General features: G+C 43.6%; 1 protein-coding gene across 3 annotated transcripts in view; it reads right to left on the bottom strand.

Moving 5' to 3' along the window:
- Hmgxb3 (HMG-box containing 3) overlaps positions 1 to 18,543 on the bottom strand; it is a 46,791-nt gene that overhangs the window by 13,244 nt on the left and 15,004 nt on the right. For 2 of the 3 annotated variants that reach the window (XM_021229861.2, XM_005074683.4), the window contains exons 7-13: positions 14,443 to 14,861; positions 12,210 to 12,364; positions 11,992 to 12,089; positions 8,323 to 8,421; positions 6,714 to 6,860; positions 2,808 to 3,109; positions 1,950 to 2,077 (exon numbers count right to left, since the gene is read on the bottom strand). In XM_021229861.2, coding sequence (XP_021085520.1) covers positions 1,950 to 2,077; positions 2,808 to 3,109; positions 6,714 to 6,860; positions 8,323 to 8,421; positions 11,992 to 12,089; positions 12,210 to 12,364; positions 14,443 to 14,861 — 1,348 coding nt within the window. The remainder of the gene's footprint in view (positions 1 to 1,949; positions 2,078 to 2,807; positions 3,110 to 6,713; positions 6,861 to 8,322; positions 8,422 to 11,991; positions 12,090 to 12,209; positions 12,365 to 14,442; positions 14,862 to 18,543) is intronic. The other variant, XM_013116771.3, reaches the window with a different exon arrangement.

Below are 18,543 nucleotides of genomic sequence, written 5' to 3'. Positions count from 1 at the left end.
CTTTGGAAAATGGTTTGGTAATTAAATAATTAAATACAAAACCATCATATGCTTACACACAATCCTGTAAACAAATGCTTGTAGCAGTTCTATTTGTAATTGCCAAAGACTAGCAACAATTCAAACATCCTTCAGCAGATGAATGGAAAGACCAGAACGTCGACACAAGGGGAAGTCAATCAATGATAAAACTTGTGCACAATAAAATACAGGAACCAGGTTAGAAGACTACATACTACTGCTGTATTTACACAGCTCTTTAGGAGAGGGCACTGCAAGAGTGAGAATTAGGCAGCTACCTAATGAGGTGAGTTAAACTATAAAGGAACAAAACAAGAAGCTTGACTGTCTCATGATTCAGTTCATTTGTAAGACAGAACTCACAGAATATACAACAAAGAAAGCCTACTCTATGCAATTTCTTTCTTTTGCTGTTGCTTGCTTTTTTGAGGTTCAAAGACAATTTTATTTGTGTGTTTAAAAAAAATGGCCAGGGGCTGGAGAGATGGCTCAGAGGTTAGTAGCACCAGCTGCTCTTCAAAAGGTCCTAGGCTCAATTCCCAGCAACCACATGGTGGCTCACAACTATCTGTGATGAGATCTGGTGCCCTCTTCTGGTGTGCAAGCAGACATGCAGGCTGAACAGTGCAGACATAATAAATCTTTAAAAAAGAAAAGAGAAGCCGGGCAGTGGTGGTGCACACCTTTAATCCCAGCACTCGGGAGGCAGAGGCAGGTGGATCTCTGTGAGTTCGAGGCCAGGATGGACCGACAGCCTCCAAAACAATACAGAGAAACCCTGCCTCATAAAACCAAAAAAAAAAAAAAGAAAAGAAAAGAAAAGAGAAGTGGCTGGGCAGGAAGCTGTAAATCTCAACAGTTGTACGCACAAGAGAATGGAGAAGGGGAGAGGCCCCTGAATAAGCTGACAACCAGCCTCACGGTGGACGGCACCCGTTTGTGGAGGAGCGCTTTAGGCAGAGGAAGGAAGCCCAAAGTACCAGAGACAGCAAGCTAAGAAAAGAGAAGAGGAAAGCTGTATACAGTCTAATAGTGTTGAATAGAGGGAAAGAAAAAATACAGCAACTCCACTTTAGAGAATCTGTCCAAAAGAAATAAATACACACATAATTACTTAATTATTAGCAAGACTGTAAAATGGAACACCAAACATCCTTTTTAAAGGTTATTTCTCTACTTGCTGGCAGTAGAAGATGCTGATAATATAGTGCTAAATTAAAACAGCATGTTTCACAATACCCAGAATGCTCCACCTCTCTTCAAAGAAAGCCTACAAAGTTACTTGGGCTTCTCTAGCTCTTGACGTTCTGTAGACAATGAACATGTCTGGGGATCAGAGTGATGCCAAGTGTTTACCTTAGGTGGGGTCACTGCCCACTTTCCTAACTTGTCTGAACTTTGTCTACAACCAAGATCTTTTTTTTTTTTTAAAGATTTATTTATAACAAGTGCTCTATCTGCAGGTTAACCTGCACACCAGAAGAGGGCATCCAATCTCATTACAGATGGTCGATGGGAATTGAACTCAGGACCTCTGGAAGAGCAGTCAGTGCTCTTAACCTCTGAGCCTTCTCTCCAGCCCCCATGGGTTTTGTGTTGAGACAAGGTCTCACTATGTAGATATGGCTGGCCGAGAACTCGCTATGTAGACCAGGCTAGCTCCAAACTCACAGAGCTCCATCCACCTGTCTGCCTCCTGAGTGCTGGGGTTAAAAGTATGTTGAGAGCTGTTACTTTTAAAGTGACTAAAGACTCCAGAGAAGGGTCACACCTGAGGAACTGTGGCTGGGGCTGAGGCACTCAGGACAAAGACCTCTTCTTTAGAAGCTGCTAAGAATAGGTACAGTGCAGAGGAATAAAGCGACAACGAATATGGTGGCTCCCAAAGCTGTTCTAGGGTGTCGGGGACAGAGAAGGTTAGTACCCACCTGTGTAGATGTCCATGAAGCTGTGCAGAGCCAAACAATGAGGGTTCAGACACATCTTCACCTGGGCAGTCACCACCTGCAGCCGGTTAGCTGTCAGGAGCCAGCATTCCTGAGGCCCGGCCAGAGAGCTAGTACCCAGAACAAAAACCAGGTGAGAAGTCAGTCTCTTTCTGCAAGCTACAGGCTTGTGGTGAGAAGCAAAATTCTCCAGACTTTACTGCAGCCAGCAAAAGAAGATGCTATAGCTGTTTGTCCAAGATTGTCTAGCTGAATGTCTCCATTTCACTGAGATCTGGACTATGAACTTGTACTTACAAAGTAACCTAATTCTCATTATTACAAGGCTTAAGAGATTCTACTGAAAACTCCAGGGTTATGTTGGGCAGGCTAGATGTAATCTAAATCCTAGGCTGGTAATTACAAGCTTCAGGCATCTCTAAAATTAATTGCTAAATTAAGAAAAAAAGGCAAAAAAAAAAAACCCAAACCCTTATTTATTTACTTATCTAATGTGGTATGTTTTGCCTATATATATATATATATATATATGTGCACCATGTGTGTGCTGTCTGGTACCCAGGGGGGTCAGAAAGGGCATGAGATCCTTTCAAACTGGAGTTATGGATAGTTATGAGCTACCATGTGGGTGCTGGGAATTGAACCCAGGTCCTTTACAAGAACAAGAATTGTTCTTAACCTTTGAGCAAACTCTCCAGCCCCTGATTGCTAATTATTTTACTATTAGCAATTGAGGGAGGAGAAGGAAACCTAAGGTTACAACCGTAAAGCTGTCTGCAGAAAGAGGCAATGTGAGCCAAGTGGGACAGTCAGCTAGGGCCAGGGTGAAGTGGTGCTTACTTTTGTCCCCCCTTGAATAATGGGCTGCTACAGAGAAGGCACTGCGTGGATGGAGACTCATAATAATTCGACCAAGAGGTCTGCTCGATGGTGACTGTCTCCTCACTCACGTTGGACAGGATAAGTCGAGAGCTGTTTAGTTCATGAATCAAGGCGAAGACCTCAGCCAGCTCCGACTCGTTCTCAGGAATCTGCAGGACTTTGCGCAGCAGCTGCAGCGTGGACTGACGCTGGATCTCCCTTTGGGCTGTGTTCAGGGGTTCTGTGGTCCTTGGCATATCTGGGTGTGGTGAGTTCGCCTCCTGAGAAAGAAGTGGATCGAAATCATTAAGCAGAGGTCAGAGAGCCTCAGGCCAAAGTCATCAGTCTGCAAAGAGCAGAGGGATGGGCTCATGGTCTGGGGTGGGAAGAGAAGTTCCTATCAGTTAAGTTCAGCTAATAACGCCCCATGCCAATAACAGCTCTCCAGAACTCAATTTTTCTATCAATAAAACACATCTCTTGGCAATAGACTTAGTTGCTAGCTCCCACTCATCGGGAGGACAACAGACTTGGTGTTCAGTTCCACAGAGGGCACTAGTGGCTGTACATGTGGAACCCCAAGGCAGTTTATTTGGTTTTTCTGAAACTTAGTATCTTTATCTGTGAAACAAAGAAAAACAATGCAGGTAATCTCAGGAGGCTTGAGAAGAGATGGGAGAGATGAGGGTACTTCTCTAGAAGCTCTGGATCTGACCCAAGTGTCTTAGTTCTTTCCCTCTGCTCGTTCCTGACAGGTATGGAAAACAGTGTCACACGGCTGGCACAGTAGCATATAGGTAAAATTTACGAAAGGGCCACCAGGACTGTAGACTATAAAGCCAGATGGCAGCCAAATACCTACCTTCTACAGGAACTCACTCTATAGACCTCAAACTCCAGAGATCCCATGGCCAACCACACCAGGCCTTTCTTCTTTTAAGCTGCTTCTTGTCGGGTCACAGCAATGAGAGAAATAACTAATACAGTTTCTGGCCCCCTCACTGGTGAGGGCAGTCACCTGCTTGCCTATTTATTCTTCAAACCAACAAGAGACCTGTGTCACAGCCCTCCTTAGAAGCGAATTGCAGAGTAACAAGAGTGTGTTTTCTTTTCTAAGAACACTCTGCCTTCATGTCTGTAATTGTATGGTTCCTTGTCTTTCTCTTGCACTACACTGTAAGCTCTTCAGGGAAGGTGCCAGGTGACAGTCACTTCTGAATACCCGGTTCAAATGGCATTAAACATATGCTTGATAAATAAATGAATGGCTGTAAAAGAATGAGTAACATCAGGACAGGCCGTACTGGAAGGTTATTATTCCCTGCTAAGATAACAATGAACTACACTATTCCTTTGGAACCAGAGATGAGGACAGAAAGGACTGAAGGCCACTCCAGCCAAGAGATGGTACAGTTTTAATTACAAGAGTTGCAAGCAAGTGCAAAGAGAATGTACTGCCACCTGGGGCTCCAAAGGCTATGCATAAATGTTCTAGTTTTGGCCAGCTTTATTTTTCTCAATACACACATGTATTGAGATTCTACACTAACGTGTGGAGAAAACATCAATGTCTGTCTAAAAGAGATTAGGTCTGCTGGGAGTAGATGAAGCAACATGGGGTGAACTCAGCACTCTGAGAAGAGACACCTGAAGCATGCTTGCAGGACCCAGGGTAAGACAGCTCACCTACAGGGGAGGGCAGGAGAGCAGGGGAAGGTGATGGGCTGCTTTCCCAGGCAATGAGTCCTTTCCTCAAGCTCCTGGTTCTCTGAGTAAAATGCTATTTAATTGCTCTCACCTCCCTCTTTTCTTTCTCTAATGGGAAACTAAAGCTGAAAAGTTAAGCTTCCAGCTCAAGATCACCGCCAGTCAGGCCTCTCAGTTCCCGATCCTAATATCATCTCATCCCAAATTAGATCCACTTCCCTTTCTCACAAGATCAGTGACCCTGAATACACACCAGGTCAGAGACAAGCTTGGAGACTTGAGAGCAAAATTCATCACCATAAAGGCTCCCTCCACATCACAGAGAACTTGAGGCCTGAAGCAGTTTCCCTATCCTTAGTCTGTCTTGTCTACTCCCAAATCTTGTTAAGTCTCCTTTTTCGTTCAGTTCTTTTTAAAAGAGTTCCTTCCTTCCTTTTCTTTCTTTCTCTTTTGTTCCCCTTGGTTTTTCGAAACAGGGTTTCTCTGTGTAGCTCTGTAGACCAGTCTGGCCTTGAACTCACTGAGATCCGTCTGCCTCTGCCTCCCAAGAGCTGGGATTAAAGGTGTGCGCCACCACCGCCCGGCCATAAAGATCTATTTCTTTTTCCTTTGTGTTTAGATGTTTGCTTCATGTATGTCTGTGCACCACCTGCATGCAGCGCCTGCAGAGGCCAGAAGCAGCTCTGGAATCGGACCTGGAGTTACAGCTCCCATGTGGGTGCTGGGAAGTAAACTGAGGCCCTGCAAGAGCACTCAGTGCTCCTAACCTCTGAATCATCTCTAAGCCCAAGTCTCCTTTCTCAAATGGCCATCTCTAGGCTTCTCCCTGGCTGACAGACTCTTGGTGAACCAGTTCTGATGCTTTTCCTTTTGGACCCTGGCACCTGACAAAACCTTCTCTAGCTGACAGAAAACTCTTCACTTTCAATGCTAGCCACTGGCTGAAGCTATAGCTTAGTCAACAGTTCCTGCTTGGCCTCTGGGAAGCCCTGGGTTTGATTCCCACCATGATAAGAAAAAGAAAACAACCCCAAACCTAAGATGCTTGCTTTTGAGCATGCCTTCTCTGGCCATCAAATTCTGTCTTTCTTTAGATACCCAATTTAGACCTGGAGTGGCCATATTTCATCTTTAATTCTTAACCTGCTCTAAGTGACACTTCCATTCCCTCTCACTTGTCCTGGGGCTAGTAGTGATGACAGAAGGAATAAATCAACTTTCAGGTCTGAGCAAGGCTTGTGTAATAGTCTGAATGACCCCTATAATAGACTCTCATATTTGAATGCTTGTTTGGTGGTTGGTGGAACTATTTGGGAAGGATTGGGAGGCGTGGCCTTGTTGGAGGAGGTGTGTCACTGGGGGATGGGCTTTGAGAGTTCAAAAGCACACACCATTCCTAGTTAGCTCTCTCTGCCTTATGGTTGCTCTCTTAACATGTAAGATCTCAGCTGCTTGTCCAGCTCCATGCTACCACGCTCCCTGCCATGATGGTTATGGATTAACCTCTGAAACTATAATAAAAGAAAGCATGTAATTGCTGGCTTGCTAAGTTGTCTTGGTGATGGTGCTTTGTCACAGCAATAGAACCACACCTATGACAGCCTCTCATGCTTGTCTGTGGAAGGCCTTGCTGTGCCATTCTTTTCAGTGATTGAACTCTTGGTTCTTAGTGGTCAATGTGTAGCCCCAAAGTTCATGTATTAAATAATCCTCAGAGCCATATATTAATGGAACTGGAAAGGGCATGATAACGTTACCAATGGATTAAGCCATGAATGGACTACTGATGACTTTGTTATGAAGCAAGCTCCCTCTGGTGCCTCATTTTGTCTTAAACACCTCTACTACATTATGGTACAGCGAGAAGGCCCTCACCACATGCTAGGCAAATACCAATCAGCACCATGTTCTCAACTTCTTGGCTTCCAAATTGGTAAAGTATACAACCTACTTCTTTATTAAGTTATCCATCTAGGATATTTTGTTATAGAAGCAGCAAATGGACTAGAACATGGATTAATCCCCCACTTTGGCATTGAGGACAAGGCCCAGAGAGAAGGTATTTCATTGAGTCAGACCCTACAACCTGGTCCTAATCCTGACTCTACCCACTAATCATGTACTAAAATCCAAAGCAAAACTTAAGTCTAAGGCAAGTTTTTGGGGGAAGGAACTCACGGTCTTCATGGTTTTCTCGGCCCTGTCTTTGGCAAGGTTAAAACCACAGCTGGGACAAATCCGAGGTTTATGCCGGTTGGTGTAGACATAGCTACAAGAGGGATTCTTGCACTTTCCCCGTCCTCTTGATGTAGCCAGGCCCAAATCCTAGAAAAGGAAGACCCATGTTTAAACACTACAAAAATTAGGTTAAACCTGAACAGAATAAAAAAACCAGGATTGCCAGATATTAGTTTAAAGGAAGTGACAATAAAATTAGATTTAGCCTAGTTTCTAAAGATTTTTGAAGCGAGACTCCTTTTCTATGGGTATTCTCTTTCATTTTTAATAAAGGATGACTTCCAAGATTCAGAAACTCCAATGCCTGGGTATACAGTGCACACCTGTAGTTCCGCCCTTGGGAAGGAGGGGGGAAGATCGGGAGCCCTGGGCTGGCCTCAGTGACTCCACAGAGAGCTCTAGACCAGCCTGAGCTACATAATACTCTGCCGCAAAAAAAAGGGAGGGATAGATGGTTCAGCTGTGAAGGCATCTGCAAACAAAATGACCAAAGTTCAGAACCCCAGTATCCAAATAAATGCCAGGTAAACACAGCAGCTCCCTTGTAATTCCAACAATGGAAGGCAGAGGTGGGGTTCCCTATTTGACTGAAAACCTACCTCAGGAAGAATAAGGCGGAGAGCAATCGAGGAAAAGTTTTAACATCAACCTTGGGCAGTGGCATGCATGCTGTCTCTCTCTCCTCCCTCCCCCTCCCCTCATGCACACATGCATGCACGCTTTCAAGGCTGATTAGGCTAGGGCTACAGAGTGAGTTCAAGGCCAGGCTAAAAAAGCCTAGTGAGACCTTGTCTCAAAATCATTTAAAAAGTGCTGAGGATGTAACTCAGTAATGGAATGCCAGCCTAGCACATGAAGCTATGGACTCGATCCCCACTCCTGTAAACAATACAGAAATGAAGGATAGGGAAACCCTTGTGGGGAATGCGACATGAGTCAAATGAGCTGTTCTGCAAGCACATTTCTCAAATCCATGAAGATGATTTGTTTTACTTTTGTGCCTTGGAGAACAAAGAGCATAACTGCCTAAACTCATCTGTGGAACACTTTTTAAATTTTATTTAATTTTATGTGTGCGGGTGTTTTGCCTGCACGTCTCTGTGTGTACCACCACACATGTGACTGGTACCTACAGAAGTCAGAAGGTATCAAATTCCCTGGGACTGGAGTTACTAACAATAGCTGTGAGCTGTCATGCGGGAGCTGGGAATTGAACCAGGATCTTCTGGAAGAGAAGTCAGTGCTCTAACTGCTGATCCATCTCTCCAGCTTCAGAATCCACTTTTAGGCTAACATGCCAACTCTAAACTGGACTCTGATCTCTAATTAGTTTTAATAAAAATGTCCCAGCCCATATTTTGTATCTACCCGAAACAAACAAAAAAATCAATATAACTCAGCGGTTCACCCAGCAACCATCATTTGCATCAATGACGGGGTATTTAGCATCAGTCATTCATATTTGACCCTGCTGAGCTCACTCTCTGCTACTGCTCCTGGCTCCCCAGCCTCCTACAAACAACTTGCCACCACTAGGGTGCACACTTACCAATGTGACAGTGCAGCTGTATTTATATGGAGGAAACATATCCGGCTTGACCTCCACGACTTTCATCTGAGGTGTCCTGCTGCTTGGGCAATTTGATAGCTGTGGATTAGAACAAATCAGTGTTGGTTCTACATCTGAGGCAAAATCCTCAGGTCCCGGGTCCTAAAATAACCTGAAATAATTTTCAGGGAAACTATAGACCTATGTGTGCTCCAAATGCACACTCAGGAATGCTCACTGGCATCACCAGCCCAAAGACTGAACGTCAGATTCAAGACTATATGATTGCTACACTTCAGATCACATTTACAACTGCTTTGAGGCAATAAAATTTGCAATAGTTATCCACACAAATACAAAATTGGATACTGTTAGCACAGAAGGAAGTCTGGAAGTCTTTCTAAGTTGTCATGCAATGAAAGGAAGATTAATTCTTGCTGCTTTCCCCCTTTACCAAAATCTATAAATATTCTATAAGAAATACATATGTAATAAAAACATATAGCATTCTAAATTAAGATTTTTCTATATCAGTAAATTTAAGTTATTAATTGGTTTAAGAGATACAAAAGAGCTGTGAATTTTAAAACTGAACATTGCTGCTGAACAAAATGAACTGTTTACAAAGAAGACTACAGATTTGTTCAAGTGACAGAATGTACAGACTGCAGGAGCTGGAATTTCACTGGACGGCTTCTTTCTGCCCAAAATCGCATAGATAGCCATAGCTTTACCACATGTAGGCAACAAACAGAACAGCCGTCGAGTAAAAGTCAGCTAATATGGTCAAGACAAATCCAGCAGTCAAAGAGAGTTACCCAAAAAGAGCACATGGCAAGCAAGATGGCAGATGGCTTCTCCTATTTCAACCTAGAATGTGACAGTTTTCAAACTACAGGCCATAATCCACTGAGAGGTAATAGGGCAGAAGACAACACTTTGTGAATAGGAATGGGGGCTGCCAAAGTGCAAGCCTTCATTAACTGTTTCATGTGTGTACTGACTGGGCTACAATATAAAAACACATTTGTTACTGAGGGCCATAGGAACATCTGAAAACTGTTGACTTAGGGTATTTTTAAAACCTACACTAGATACATATGGGAAAAAAAGCTGAGCATAGTGGCACATGTCTGTAATTCCAATACCTAGGATGTTGAGGCAGGAGACTCACAGTGTGAGGCCAGCCTGGATTATACAACAAAATCCTATCTTAAGAATTAAAAAAAACCATCAAGTACATGGAATTGTGAAATAGGGAAAATCTTTATTATCATCAAAGTGAATAAAAGTTATAGACTACAAATTAATAAATAGGAAAAACTACACTTATGATCTACAGAAACTGTATTAGGAACACACTGGAGAGAGCTCAGTGGTTAAGAGCACTGACTGCTCTTGCAGAGGACCCAGGTTCAATTCCCAGCACTCACATGGAGACTCACAACCACTGTAACTCCCACCTCTTCTGGCCTTCGTGGGCACTAGGCACCTAAGTGCTATAGACACAGACAGGCAAAACACTCATACACACAAATACTTTTGTTTCTTGTTTGTGTGCTTTCTTTTTTTTTTTTTTTTAAAGAACACACATAAAGAAAAGACCTGAACACTGAAATTCAACCTACCAGATTTTCAAGCTGGTTAGTTTTAGGGGGAGGGTCATGATGGAATTTATTTTCTTTTTCTTTACCTAACAATTTCTGTACTCTCTTCTCCCCATTTTAAATGTATTCTTTCATAATAAACATAAGGTCTCATTCACTCTCCATTACAATTCCTTTATTCTTCCTTTGAGACAGGGTATTGCTATGTACCCCAGACTGGCCTCTAACTCACTATATAGTCCTGGATGACCCTGAACTTTCTTTCTTTTTTAAAAGGTTTTATTTTTTTATGTATCAAGTACTAGGATTATTGTGCCAATATATCCACCTGGATTTTCCATAAAAACCAGGCATTCATTTTTGTTGTTGTTGTTTTGTTTTTCAAGACAGGGTTTCTCTGTATTGTTTTGGAGGCTGTCCTGGAACTCCGCTCTGTAGACCAGGCTGGCCTTGAACTCACAGAGATCCACCTGCCTCTGCCTCCCGAGTGCTGGGATTAAAGGCGTGTGCCACCACTGCCCAGCATTTTTAAAGGAAGCTAAACAGTCATAAAAATCAAAGCAATGGACTAATCCTAGATTAGATCCTATATGGAATAGAGAACATGCCTGGGTAAGACAGACAACATTGGAATATGAAGTCTAAAACAGAACACTAACATTTAGCAAAAGAATATCCCTATCCTTAAGAACCACACAAAGAAGTGTTAAGAAATAGTTTGTGCACAGATAGAGCAAACTGAGCTCATAAAATTAAAATTGTTTTTAATTACATTTGAGGATGGGACTGGATATGGCTCAGTAGTTAAAAAGAAAGTCAGGAGGGCATGTGCCACTCTTGAAGAGGACCTCAGTTAGGTTCCTAACACCCACATCAGACAGCTCACGCCTGCCGGCAGGCCTCTGGCCTCCAAGGGCACCTGCACTCACTCACTCACTCACTCACTCACTCACTCACTCACTCACTCACTCACTCACTCACAGGTACAAACCCATACATAGATCTCTCTCTCTCTCTCTCTCTCTCTCTCTCTCTCTCTCTCTCTCTCTCTCTCTCTCTCTCTCTCTCTCTCCCACACACACACACACACACATACATACACACACACACACACATACACACATACATACACACAGAGTCTTGTCAAGATTACATATGTGTGGACACCCACAGTTAAACACTGAGCTGAACTCCTCCAGGAGTTGCAGAGGGAGGAGTGATGAGCAAAGGGGTCAAGACCAGGCTGGTGAAACTCACAGAAACAGCTGACCTGAACAAGGGGGAGCTCATGGACCCCAGACTGATGCCTGAGACACCAGCATGGGATTGATCCAGACCTCCTAAATTTGGTTGTCAGTGAGGAGGTCTTGGCAATCTATGGAACCTCAGATTCTAGATCAGTATTTATCCCTGGCATATGAATGGACTTTGGGAGTCCATTCCACATGGAGGGATGCTCTCTCAGCCTGGACACATGGGGGAGGGCCTAGGCCCTGGCCCGGATGATATGACAGACTTTGGAGATCCCCCATGGGGAGCGGATTGGGTTGGGGGGGGCTGTTGGGGGGTGGGGGAGGAGGAAGGGAGAGGGATTGACATGTGAAGCAAGCTTGTTTCTAATTCAAATTAAAAAAAAAATTACGCTGTGCACACACGGCAGGAGTATGCATGTTGAGGCTGGAGAACAACCTTGGTGAGTCTATGTCCTCCTTCTACCATGTGGGTCCCAGGGATTGAATTCAAGTCTTCAGGTCTAACAGCAAGTGCCCGTTGAGTCAGCACGATGGCATTGGGTCACATGTTAACTGGTGATTCTGAGTAAAGATTGTACGGGTCCTAATTATATTGCTTTTATTGTTGTATATTTTAAAAAACGGTATCTAAATAAAAAGCTTAAAAGTATGCACTTTATAAAATGAAATTTCAACTTTATTAATATCCCCTAAAGGCATACCATAAAGGTAGAAACTGGTGTCTATCTTTTGCCTATGCCCTATGACTTCAAGCATTAAACACAGCAACCAAGTTTCCACACAGCACTCCTCTTGGAATTGGGTCTTACCTTCACTTCACCAGTGTTAGTCGGCTGTTGCATGGGTTGGCCCAGCTGTTTCAGCGTGCTTGGCTTCAGACCACAAGTCCTCACAGCGGGAGTCTTATCTGAGAAAACCAGAAGCCAACCTGGTGACTGAAGGCCATTTGGCTTCCCCAGCTCTTCCTAGCACCCCTGGCTCCTGACCATCAGACAGTCCCTCCCACCTGGTCTCAGCAGGCTCTTACCCAGGGGGAAAGCCTGTCTGGCCCTGGGCAGTCCAACACTTGTGGGGGCTGGCAGGATTGCTCTCATAGGTCTTGCTGCAGCCAGTAACGAGGGCTTGCCACGTGCTCTGCCTTTAAGCTCTGGGCCTTTGGGTCCAGTGGTAAACAGGTCAGCTCTGGAGAGGGAAAAAACACCACCACCATGAAGGAAAGCCAGAAAATTTGGACAAAGGAAGGAAATCAAAGTGTAATAACCAAATAATACTTTTTTAGAGACTTTAGACAAACTGAATTCAAATTTAGCCTTTATAAATCTGTAGGGCCCTAGGCAAGTAATTTCACTCCTGTTAACCTAAAGTTATTAAACACAAAATGGGAAGTAAACATCAACATCACAACTTAAGTGAGTACTGTGGTGTACCACTATAAATAACCCTAAAAGGAAGATAAGGGAATCAACTCATCCTCAGCTATACAGTGAGTACAAGGCTAACCTAATCTACATGAACCTCTACAGTATTGTCAAAGCAACAGGCATTACAGTTATAACATCTCACTTGCTGCTAATTAGAACTGTGCTACTTGAAGTCTAACAAGCTTCCACATGAGGGCAGCATAGACATCTTGGTTAATAAACTTCGCCTGTTCTTAATTTTTGGCAGCGTCAATGTTAAAGCACAAGGGCTGAATCAGGAAAGGTCATGTCCCAAATCCCAGCCTGAAGCCCAAAGCTTCTTGCTTTAGCATACTAAACTATCTCCAAAGTATACTGCTTTAAGGGGAAGAGGGTCGGATTTAGAAGTACACCCATCATGCTAGCATTTGTATAAAAAAGTAGGAAAGGGGCTGAGGAGATTCAGGAAGTAGCATTTGCTGCTCTTGCAGAGGACCCAGGTTCTATCCCCAGCACCCACAGGGTGGTTCACACTGTCAGTAACTCCAGTTCCAAAGACCCAACGCCCTCTTCTGGTGTTTGTGGGCACCAGATACACACATGGTTCACAGACATAACATGCAGACAAAAGAACCACACACAAAATAAGTCCTTAAAAAAAGTAAATAGGAAACACAAAAACACAAACATGTTGGTTTAAAATTAACTCTTGTCATAGTAGAGAATTGGAAATATTGACTATTCCTGGGAAATAATGGCTGTATAATGGGACAGAAAGGAACTTTTAAAAAATGTTTCTTAGCCAGGCATTGGTGAATGCATGCCTTTAATCCCAGCTCTTGGGAGGTAGAAGCAGGTGGATCTCTGTGAGTTCGAGGCCAGCCTGGTCTAGAGAGTGCCAGGACAGCTAGGGCTGTTACACAGAGAAATCCTGTCTTGGGGAGGGGGAGTGAGCTATATGAATAAATTCTCTAGTCATTCAATCCAAAAAACCCAAACTTTACAAATCACAACAGGAACCACATGTGGAACTACTGGTATTTCGTAGAGGCCAAATCCCCAGGGGAGGAGGCTATCCTGTGTATTACAAGATGTTCAGTAATCCTTCCCCACTTAGCTACCAGCAGAAAACCTCTCCTAAGCTGTGACAACCAAAATACCTCCCAACACTGCCCAAACATCCCCTGTGGGCAAAGCTGTTCCCAGCTGAGAACTGCTGAGATAAGTGAGAATTCTTCAGTTACAAGAGCATGACAGACTCTGGGACGTGACATGAAGAAGCCAGTTCTGCCTCGAAGAAAGGAGACTGGAGGAAAAGCCCAAACTTACTAACTCCCCATTTGGAAGGCACCAACCGTTCCTAATCTTTAGCAATCTTTCCTAATCTTTATAATGAATCACCTGTGAGATAGTTTTTGTTTCTTAAACATACAATTCAAGGTTTTTCAGAACTAGTCAAGAGATTAAGACAGGTGATTATGTCAAAGGTCAAACAGAAGCCAGAAATGGCTAGGACTCACAGAGTCTGACCACCAGCCAAGGAATCCTCCCATAGGATGGCAAAATAAGTTATCTTTCTCATCCTGTATTCTGGATTAGTAGCACATGGTGGGTTTTGTTTTTAACTCTGCCCACGTTCTGTACCAAGCTCCTAACAACAAGAAAAAGATGTGGAAGGAATGTAACAGCAGCATACGGATGGCAGAGTGTAACAGAAAGGTAAATCACACCACGTCTCTAGGCCCTGGTGCTGGTATCTCTCTCGGGACTGCTATAATGACATTCACAAAGAGACATGGGGCTCTTGCTTAGCTGTTGTTGTAAACACAGTCACAGTAATATATAATCACACTGGCATACCCTGGAGACTTTTTCTGAGCTGGGAGTGAACTGGAGGTGCTGGTCCCCTCTGCTGCTGCTGGTATGTCTGGTCCAGGACCGCCATTCTCAGTTGTCCCCAGAGTGACCTCAGCCTGTATACCACTCTTGACAATCGGTGTCTTAGTTACTGCTGTAGCACAATTCCCAGGAACTTCCTTGACAAAAAGATGATCATCGGAGACAATCACTTCCTCCCACTCATTCTCCTCACCCACTTCTCTTGGACGAGCTACAGTTAAGAGCTGGCTTACAGCCTCTGAGTTTTCCAGAGTCAGTTTTGAGGCATTTTCTGTACAGGGATTTTGCTCGGTGGTGACAGGCTGCTGACCTCGTTTGATCACAGAACCTTTGGAGGGGACACCTGGAGCCAGTTCCACTTTGACTTTACCTGCCTTTTCCTAGAAAAACCAAGAAGAGCTTATATGCATTAAGGGCATCTTACAGATGACAGTGACACTCAAAGTATTCTCTCATTTAATTCCCTTACCAAAAAAAATGCATGAGTACTAAATAAGGAAACTGAGTCTACAGAGAAGATTTAAGACCCAAAGAATGAAACTGACTTTGAGGTTCCCACTCACTAGAGTGCTGGACACCTCAGAAGCTAAACTACAAATACATTCCTGGAATGCCCCCTTTTCATCATGCATTGACTCTGATGGTTTCATACCACTTCTCCCGATCTAGAAGGAAGCTGATGGCTTGTGCTATCTTGGAATCCTAAGTGGTCTGTCTACCTTGGTAGCCCTAGGAGATATGGCTCACCCCAGTGTGCTCAGGTTCACACTGCTTCCATTCCCTTGGAGAAAACCTTCAGTCCCAGATTCTTTCAGGTGAGTCATATATGAATGACTTCCACATAAGACACACACTTCCAAAAGTCAGGTTAATCCACACACATTAACTATGTTACAAGTTGGACAAGGTCTCACAATATAGCCTGAGCCAGCCTAAAACTTGCTATACAGATCCATATACCAGGCTGACCTCAAACTCTTAGAGATCAGCCTGTTTCTGCATTCAGAAGGAGTTAGAGGCATTTGATGTCATTCCTACCTATCAGATCTACTTTTAAAGTCCTTAGTACCTTAGCTTTTATTCAGTAGGCACTGCTGTGGAAATAATTGCAACTATATAAACACATGTATATTAATTTTTTTTCAACCAGTGGTTGTCTCTGGGTACTAGAAGTGAGAGAAAAACTAAAGTTGGGTTCCACTCCTAATTATGTATGTGATCTAGATACTATTGATAATCAGATGTTGGTACTATTACCTTCAATTTACATAAATCAAAGGATAGAAATATAAAATGGCTTGTCCAAGGTTACTGTGGTGGTTTGAAAGAAAATGAACCCCAAAGAAGTGGTACCATTAGAGGAGCCGTGGCCTTGTTGGAGGAAGTGTGTCACTGTGAGGGCGGGCTTTGAGGTTTCTTTTGCTCAAGCTTCCCACAGTTGCCTGAGTCAAGATGTACGACTCTCAGCTCCAGCACTCCATCTGCCTGCCTGCTGCCATGCTCCCCGCCATGACGATAATGGACTGAACCCCTGAAACTGTAAGTGAGCCATCCCAATTAAATGTTTTCTTTAGAAGTATTGCCGTGGCCATGGTGTCTCTTCACAACAATAAAAACCCTAAGACAGTCATATAGCTAAAAACTTGGGAAACAGATTTGAACTCTAGGAGTAAACTCTAGAACTACATTTTGCTATTATTTAGATCTCAGGTGTCTCCCTATTAGGAGGTGGTAGAACCCTACCAGGTGGGGCCTATGGGAAGTTTTAGGACACTAGAAGCATGCTGTTGAAGGGGATTGTGGGATCCCAGACCAGTCCTTTCTCTCTTGCTTCCTGACCACGAGATAAATGGTTCTTAAGTTCTCTTCTTTTCTACTGACACAATGGCATTAATTATCCTATAAAAACCTCTCCTGGGGCTGGAGAGATAGCTAAGTGGTTAAGGGCATTGGCAGTTGTTCCAGAGGTCCTGAGTTCAATACCCAGCAACCACATGGTGGCTCATAGCCATCTATGGTGGGATCTGATGCCCTCTTCTGGTATGCAGAAGATAGAGCACTCATACACATTAAATAAATAAATCTTAAAATAAAACAACAAAAAACCCTCCAAAATCCTTTCCTGTTTATTCTAGTCCTTCTAAGTGTCTTTTCTCTCCAAACTGATTGAGATATTCATTCTGACTCTAAAAATTTATAATCTCATGTAAAAACATACATGCTCTGTTCAATCAGTGTCGACTGAACAGTAAGTTACTCAAACCCACAGGTACGATGCTCATTTACCATGCACCTGCTTGGAACTCTAGATGCAGGGGATCAAACACCCTGTTATGACCTCTAAGGGCACAAACACATACATATAATTTAAAGATAATAAAAGTGGGCTAGAGAGATGGCTCAGCACTTAAGGCACTGGCTGCTCTTCCAAAGGACCCTACAGAGGCAGCCATTTCTTCTTCCCTCTGGACACCAGGGCGCTTCATGAGAGACTAACATTTACAGTGAGTCACTCATCATTCTGCATTCATTTTAAACAAATGAAACCCAATCGAGTTTGGCTATCCATACAGACAGACAGACAGAAAAACTGACAGGAGGAAAAAGGGATGGTAGGAAGGGTGTAAACTGTCAAACCAGAATGTCAGAATTTGACTACAGGAAATGTGGACTGGTGAGTGCTGAGGCTGTTAACTCAGTTGTCAGCGTGCCTGCCTGGCATATGCAAGGCTCTGGATGTGAGCCTGAGTACCACACACACTGAACATGATGGTGAACAGCTGTAATCTCAGCACTTGAGGTGAGGTAGAAAGTTTAGAAGTTCACCAGTTTGAGGTCAACCTGAGATACATTAGTGTCTGTTTTAAAAACTGAAAATGGAAAAAAAAAATAGAAGGGAGGGAGGGAGAGTGTACACACCAGAATGAATTTTGGAAAGTTAACAACTTTCATTTTTAATAGCAGCTATTGGGGCTGGAGAGATGGCTTGGGGGTTAGGAGCACTGGTTGCTCTTCCAAATGATCCAGATTCAATTACCAGCAAGCACATGGCTCACAACTGTAACCCAGGGATCTGACGCCCTCTTATGGGTTCTGCAGGCACCACATGCTGCACAGACACATGCAGACAAAACACCCACACAAATAAAAAAGAAATATAGCAGCTATTAAAAAATGATCTTAGCCAGGTGTTGGTGGTGCACGCCTTTAATCCCAGCACTCGGGAAGCAGAGGCAGGCGGATCTCTGTGAGTTCGAGACCAGCCTGGACTACCAAGTGAGTTCCAGCACAGCCTCCAAAGCCACAGAGAAACCCTGTCTCGAAAAAAACCAAAAAAAAAAAAAAAAAAAAAAAAAAAAAAAGATCTTGAGCTGGGCAGTGGTGGTTCATGCCTTTAATCCTAGGACTCAGGGAGACAGAGGTAGACAGAGCTCTGTGACTTCAAGGCCAGACTGAGTTCCAGGACAGTCAGAGCTACACAGAGAAACCCTGTCTCGAACTCCCCTTCCCCGCAAATCTTGAGCTAAAGAATGAAAAGATACAGCCACCATCAGACAGAACTATGCAGCTAGTATAAACTGTTAAAAGTCAACATTAATTGGAAGTGAATAAATTACCACATTGTAGCTACTTGAGGAAAAAAACTGCAGCAGTATTATGTAGTTCAGGCAGCCCCGAACTCACTATGTGGCCCAAAGTGGTTTTAAACTTCCAACCCTGTCTATCTCCCTAGTGCTGGGATTACATGTGTGCACTACTATACCTGGCTAAAGATTATTTGGGTTCTTTTTTTGTTTTATTTTGTTTGAGACAGAATTTCTCTGGCCTTGAACTCACAGAATTCTGACTGCCTCGGCCTCCCGAGTGCTAGGAGTAAAGACGTGTGCTACCACTACCTGGCTATTGTTTTAGGGATACTTAACGGTGGGCCAAGAAGACTGTTCAGGTTACTTGTCACCAAGTTTGACAAATTTGACCCACTGGATCCAGTTGCCCTCTTACCTCCATGTGTGCGCAATGGCACAGGCCCACACACTTAAACATAAGGTAAATGGATGTGCT

This window comes from Mesocricetus auratus, unplaced genomic scaffold (genome assembly GCF_017639785.1).
Source record: "Mesocricetus auratus isolate SY011 unplaced genomic scaffold, BCM_Maur_2.0 Super-Scaffold_6730, whole genome shotgun sequence".
In the NCBI taxonomy this organism is placed as follows: Eukaryota; Metazoa; Chordata; class Mammalia; order Rodentia; family Cricetidae; genus Mesocricetus; species Mesocricetus auratus.
Note: the sequence above shows the minus strand (reverse complement) of the source record. Positions and strands in the feature narration are given on the sequence as shown.